This window comes from Procambarus clarkii, chromosome 3 (genome assembly GCF_040958095.1).
Source record: "Procambarus clarkii isolate CNS0578487 chromosome 3, FALCON_Pclarkii_2.0, whole genome shotgun sequence".
Taxonomy (NCBI): domain Eukaryota; kingdom Metazoa; phylum Arthropoda; class Malacostraca; order Decapoda; family Cambaridae; genus Procambarus; species Procambarus clarkii.
Window position 1 is genome coordinate 226,937 of NC_091152.1, and position 7,226 is coordinate 234,162.

Sequence of the window (7,226 nt, forward strand, 5' to 3'; positions counted from 1 at the left end):
AACCGCCGCTTTCAGTACTTGGCATATGTTGGGTATACAAAAATTCGTAATTTTCAAACTGCGAATACGTACAGAGAGCCAGAATTTGGCTCCAAAATATGGCTCAGGCCTCGAAATTGGGATATTTGGGATATTTCGAAAACTCCAGGGGAGTTTGTGCGAAATGTGACTCGCTGCCGCTTTCAAGACTTGGCATATGTTGGGTATAAAATGTCGTAATTTCAAACTGCGAATACGTGCAGAGAGCCAGAATTTGGCTCCAAAATATTGCTCAAGCCTCGAAATTGGGATATTTGGGATATTTCGAAAAACTGCAGGGGAGTTTGTGCGAAATGTGACTCACTGCCGCTTTCAGTACTTGGCATATGTTGGGTATAAATTAAAAGTCGTAAATTCAAACTGCGAATACGTGCAGAAGAGCCTGAGTTTGGCTCCAAAATAATGGCTCCACGCCTCGAAATTGGGATGTTTGGGGTATTTCGAAAACTGTAGGGGGGGTTTGGACAATATGACCAACACCGCTTACAGAACTTGGCATATGTTGGGTATAAAAAGTCGTAATTTCAAACTGCGACATACGTGCAGAGAGCCAGAATTTGGCTCCAAAAGTATGGCTCAGGCCTCAAAATTGGGATATTTGGGATATTTCGAAAACTGCAGGGGAGTTTGTTGGAAATGTGACTCACTGCCCGCTTTCAGGACTTGGCATATGTTGGGTATAAAAATGTCCGTAATTTCAAACCGCGAATACTTGCATGGAGCCAGAATTTGAACTCTAAAATATGGCTCAGACCCTCGAACATTGGGTTTTTGGGATATTTTGAAAACTGCAGGGGGGTTTGGGACAAATGTCACCAACGCCGCTCTCAGTACTTCGCATATGTTGTTATAAAAAAGTCGTAATTTAAAAATGCGAATACGTGCAGAGAGCCAGAATTTGGCTCCAAAATATGGCTCGGCCTCGAAATTGGGAGGTTTGGGACAAATGTGACCAAACGCCGCTTTCAGTACTTGGAATATGTTGGGTATATAAAGTCGTAATTTCAAACTGCGAATACGTGCAGAGAGCCAGAATTTGGCTCCAAAATATGGCTCAGGCCTAGAAATTGGAATATTTGGGATATTTTGAAACTGCAAGAGAGTTTGTGCAAATGTGACTCACTGCCGCTTTCAGGACTTGGCATATGTTGGGTATAAAAGTCGTAATTTCAAACTGCGAATATGTGCATTAGCCAGAATTTGGCTCCAAAATTTGGCTCAGGCCGCTCGAAATTGGATGTTTGGGATATTTTGAAAACTGCAGGGGGGTTTGCGACAAATATGACCAAACGCCGCTTTCAGAACTTTGCATATGTTTGGGTATAAAAAGTCGTAAATTCAAAGTGCGAATACGTTCAGAGAGCCCAGAATTTGGCTCCAAAAAAATGGCTCAAGCCTCGAAATTGGGATGTTTGGGATAATTTTGAAAACTGCTGGGGGGTTTGGGACAGATGTAACCAAACGCCGCTTTCCAGTACTTGGCATATGTTGGGTATAAAAAGTCGTAATTTCAAACTGCGAATACGTTGAGAGAGCCAGAATTTGGCTCCAAAAAATGGCTCAAGCCTCGAAATTGTAATGTTTGGGATATTTTGAAAACTGCTGGGGGGTTTGGGACAGATGTAACCAAACGCCGCTTTCAGTACTTGGCATATGTTGGGTATAAAAAGTCGTAATTTCAACTTTATGAGAATTTCCTGCCCACCTAACCTACCAGAGGACCCTTAACTTATTGTTGTTGAAAAAAAAGCCCAAATTTATTTTCATTTTGTTTTCATTTCCAAATTACGTCCATATTCGGCCTTACGGGTAAACGGCCAAAAAGCGACGCTATTTTAAGAGGACAGGTGACAAGGAGTACATAGCCCTGTGTGTTTACATTCTTGTAAAGCCACTAGTACGCATAGCACTTCGGCCAGGTCCTTAATTTAACAGATAATATTAAGTAGGTAATTTCTAGGAAAATTTATAGGCTAATCTATCTAAATCTATAACAATTTAAACTTTTATAGTGTTAGTCCTTCAAAGATTCGTGGTAGTGACAGTTGAACAAGTTTCTGGCATGATTGTTGTTGCTGTCTTGAACTTTCTCCAAAGCTGAAAATCATTGATGTGTTTTTGAAGGGAGGTTTCCATATTAGGACACAGTAGGCTGATGGGACCACAACAGAGACTCGTACAGTTGAATATTCAACGTTGTTCGTTTCAGTCAAAGATTCGTTTAAACTATTCTTAAGGATTGTTTCATATTAACTGTGAGTCCAGAATGTTCAATGGCTGGTACATCATAACTCCTAGGTAATATTGACTTAAATTTACCAGAGGGCCACCATTTCTCCATAGTGCCACTCTACGGCAACAGGAAGCCGGCGGCTTGTCAAAGGTTCCCCTATGGTTCCTGAGAATTTTGTCTATCTGTATTTTGAGCGCGCAAACTGCTGCATTATGACATTAAAGGTAGTGTGATAATATGAACAACGTGTTTTGTAGCTAAGGTAAAGGTGACTTGTAATGTTTAGCAACAAGTCACCCTAGATTGTTTAGTGTGTTGACGACGACGTTTCGGTCCTGGACCATTCTCAAGTCGACTTGAGAATGGTCCAGGATGGACCGAAACGTCGTCATCCCTTCACCTGCTAGTGTGTGGCCTGGTCAAACTACTTCAGCCACGTTATTGTGACTCATCGCCTGCACTTAGTGTGTTAACGACTAGGGCGATGGAGTGGTCATATCAGGATGGCAATTGTGCAAATAAATGTGGAAGATAATTGTTTCCATCTTGTTTACTCTGCGATATGAAATTGTTTCACCTGTAAATGGTCCTTTTTGACAATGTAATCACTAGGCTTCTAACGTTGGTTTGGTGCTCAGAGACCATATACTGTACTTAAGAGGTTTTAAGCATGTTATTTATATAATTTAGGCCAATAAACAGCTAAATAAATTAATAATACACAGTACGTTTATCTAAGATTAGCTAAAGGTTTGTTTTTAGTGGAAGACCCTAATAAGATAATGTGTTTCTATGTAACTTTAAAAGAACATTGATGCTTAACCATAGCCTCATGAGTCGGAGACAAAAATGTACTCCGTTAGGCTATTGCAGTCTTATCAGTCTTGCCTACTCGCTATTGTTGATACAATCTTTAATTAATCTCCATTGCAATTTCACCTTTTCCAGTGATTGGTTCCAGTGTTCTTGAAATTCATAATTGTATTTTCCTACTCGATTGTATTTGAAATAAACTGTTTATACTTACCCTGGTGCTACATAGCCTTCCCGGTTTGGTGCCTTATTTTAATAATTACTTATACTTGCCCTTAATATATGTAAAAAATATTTTTTCAGGAGTGTGGCACGTGTGGACAAGTGTTGGATCAGAGGAGTCAAGGTAAAGTGCTTATTTAACAACTAGTTCTGGGGAGGAGCGGGTGGAACTAGATGGACGTAGTCAACTTCACATTCTTGTTACACTAACACTGGTTTGTGCCTCGGAGAGGCTGCAGGATCCAATATGTTCAGTAGATCTTCGGTTTCAACTCCTTTTGACCATGTCGTAGCTCAGTCGATTACGGCAGCGTCTGGGATGCTCTCGGACGCAGGTTCGAATCCTCGTCCCGGCCCTTGTGGATTTGTACACTCTTGTTAGCAGGCTGAGAGCTTTTCTTTCCCATAGATTTATTTATAGAAGAGTTAGCAATAAGTCGGCTGGGTTTATTAACGTATTGTTTTTAGGCCCCATTTACATTATGCCGTTCAGTTTTGGTCGCCATACACATAATGAATGGACATAATTCACTAGAACACGTCAGTTAGGATGACAAAGTTAATCCCGCAAATTAGAAAGCTTCCATATGAAGAGATGTTGGAAAACAACCCGTTCTCACACAAGACAGTACATATATGACTAGTGCTTAAAGTCAATATGTGGAATGTGATTTAGTACATATGTGATATATTCCCAGTTAACTTTTTTACCAAGGCTCAAACTCTTCCTCACGTACCAATTTACGTCTCACAGTACTCGTCCATCAACGTAGATAGCTGAATAGTCGTGATTGGTTCAATTATAACGAAAATTGTAGTTTTCAGGTCCCACATGGGTTGTGAAATTCACCTACTATTGTCCATGCTCTTATAATATTACAGATCAGCTACATCCTATTGAAGGCTCGTAGTTTTGTTTTGAGAAATATTAGTTGTTCTTAGTAAATTATAATAAGCACAATAAATTATTACATAGAATAAGTGCTTCACCAATCAATATTATATACCATAGTTTGTGCTTTAGAAATCTTTAAAGAATGTTTTGTAGGAACGCTAACAGAAAACGATGTTATGTTGGAATGTATATAGGGTAAACTACTGCAAACAGGATGGTATGGTGTGGATTATTGGAAACTATAGGATTAGTATAGGGTCCACTACCACCTGTTAGGTGGGTAAGGGGTCCAATAACACCCGCAGGATGAGTATGGGGGTCACATCCACCCACAGGAATGGTATGGGGATCACTTCCACCCACAGGAAGGGTATGGGATCCAATACCATCCACTGGATGTGTATTGCGTCCACTACCACCGACAGGATGGGTATGGGCTCACAACCACCCACAGGATAGGTATGGGGTCCAATACCACCCACAGGATGAGTATGGGGTCCACTATAACCCACAGGATGGGTATGGGGCTCCAACCACCCACAGAATAAGTATGGGGTACAATAACACCCACTGGATATGAATGGCATCCATTGCCCCCACAGGATGACTATAGGGTACAGTATCGCCCACAGGATTAGTATATAGGGTTCACTGCCGCCCACAGAGTCGGTATGGGGTCCACCGCCACCCACAGGGTCGGTATGGGGTCCACTACCGCCCACAGGGTCGCTATGAAGTCAACTACCGTCCACAGGGTCGGTAGGGGTCCACTACCGCCCACAGGGTCGGCAGGGGGTCCACTGCCACCCACTGGGTCGGTAGGGGGTCCACTGCCGCCCACAGGATCGATAGGGGGTCCACTGCCGCCCACAGGGTCGATATGGTGGGGGTCCACTACCGCCCACAGGATCGATAGGGGGTCCACTGCCGCCCACAGGGTCGGTAGGGGGTCCACTGCCGCCCACACGTTCGGTAGGGGTCCACTGCCGCCCACAGGGTCGGTAGGGGGTCCACTGCCGCCCACAGGATCGATAGGGGGTCCACTGCCGCCCACAGGGTCGATAGGGGGTCCCTTACCGCCCACAGGGTCTCTATGAAGTCAACTACCGCCCATAGTGTTTGTATAGTGTCCACTATCGCCCATAGTGTTATTATGGGGTCCACTACCCCTCATAGGGTCGGTATGGGGGTCCATTACTACCCACAGGGTGTGTCTGGGGTCTATTTTGGCAATACTGCTTTTCCAATCTCATTTGTTGTTCAATGTAAAATATTTGTTGCTCGACTTGCAACAATTTATATATATATATATAGTATAGTGCCTTTGCAATAATGTACCAATGTGTGTATTTTCATAACTCGTTTTAAATTGTTGAAAAATAAATAACTACATTGTGAATGCAAGTCAATGTTTACATGCTAAATCAGAGTTGCCAGATTCTGCTTAAAATAGCAAATTGTGCTTATTTTCAAAGCTTGAGAATTTAGCTTTAAAGTAGTTAAAAAACTACGAATTTCGCAATTTGCTATGTACTTTAGTGTACTATTTTAAAATAAGGTTGGTTTTTAAGCTGCAAGTCATATGAATCTCAAAAAAAGTATATTATTAACAATCTTATCTCCATAGTTCACTAGTTTCTGTAAATCAGATCTGGTAACTGTAGGCCAAGTACTGGAAGACTCAAGACACAATGTGTTGAAGCTATTCTCTTTGAAGAAGTCATCTCGACAGGATCTTCCAGCTCCAGCTATAAAACTTCACCAAACATGGATCTACCTAGTACATCAAATGGTAAGGAATTACTAAACTGTACAAAGTTTTATGCTAGAACATTTGTTACAGTCCCCTGTTCTATGTGTACTCCATCACATAGTGACGGAGTATGTGGGAATAATTTTGTTAACACTGTCCATTTGACATGGTGGTGGTGTATGGTGCTGGTGGTGTATGGTGCTGGTGGAGTATGATGCTGATGGTGTATGATGCTGATGGTGTATGATGCTGATGGTGTATGATGCTGATGGTGTATGATGCTGGTGTATGGTGCTGGTGGTGTATGATGCTGGTGGTGTATGATTCTGGTGGAGTATGATGCTGATGGTGTATGATGCTGATGGTGTATGATGCTGATGGTGTATGATGCTGGTGGTGTATGGTGCTGGTGGTGTATGGTGCTGGTGGTGTATGATGCTGGTGGTGTATGGTGCTGGTGGTGTATGGTGCTGGTGGTGTATGGTGTATGATGCTGGTGGTGTATTATGCTGATGGTGTATGATGCTGGTGATGTATGATGCTGATGGTGTATGATGCTGGTGGTGTATGATGCTGGTGGTGTATGATGCTGGTGGTGTATGGTGCTGTTGGTGTATGATGCTGGTGGTGTATGGTGCTGGTGGTGTTTGATGGTGGTGGTGAATCTGACACTGTCATATATATATATATATATATATATATATATATATATATATATATATATATATATATATATATATATATATATATGAGGGGTACCACCTCTGGTGCAAGTGTAGGGACCCATAGCCTCGGAGAAGAAAATAAAGAGTACTCAGAGAAGACCTTGTGGATCCTCACTGAACACTTTCATATTTTCTTCTCCTACCACCCTTATTCTTTTGGTATGTGTGTATATTTATCTAACTTTATTTGAAAACGTCATTACACAAAAAAAGTTACAATATTGATTATATATATATATATATATATATATATATATATATATATATATATATATATATATATATATATATATATATATATATATATATATAATTTTTTTTTCCAATAATATAGTATTCGCTTGAAATTAACAGCCTGGTCAATCAGGCTGTTGGATTCAACTCCTCTCAGTTTTGTTATACGAGTTACAGCATGGTTAATCACATCCAAAATTAAAGTTATTTCCAGATGCAGTCCTAAAATTTTTAACATTGCTCTCACTAGTGTTAATGTAGATTATTTCATAATTTAAATAATATATTTAATTACTGTAGTACATTTTAACA

The 7,226-nt window shown here is 40.9% G+C and overlaps 1 protein-coding gene across 1 annotated transcript in view; it reads left to right on the top strand.

Moving 5' to 3' along the window:
• The first annotated feature begins 5,855 nt into the window (after positions 1-5,855).
• Positions 5,856-7,226, top strand: part of LOC138368181 (uncharacterized) — a 3,735-nt gene continuing 2,364 nt past the window's right edge. The window contains exon 1 of the mRNA XM_069330629.1: positions 5,856-5,994. Coding sequence (XP_069186730.1) covers positions 5,970-5,994 — 25 coding nt within the window. The 5' untranslated portion in view covers positions 5,856-5,969. The remainder of the gene's footprint in view (positions 5,995-7,226) is intronic.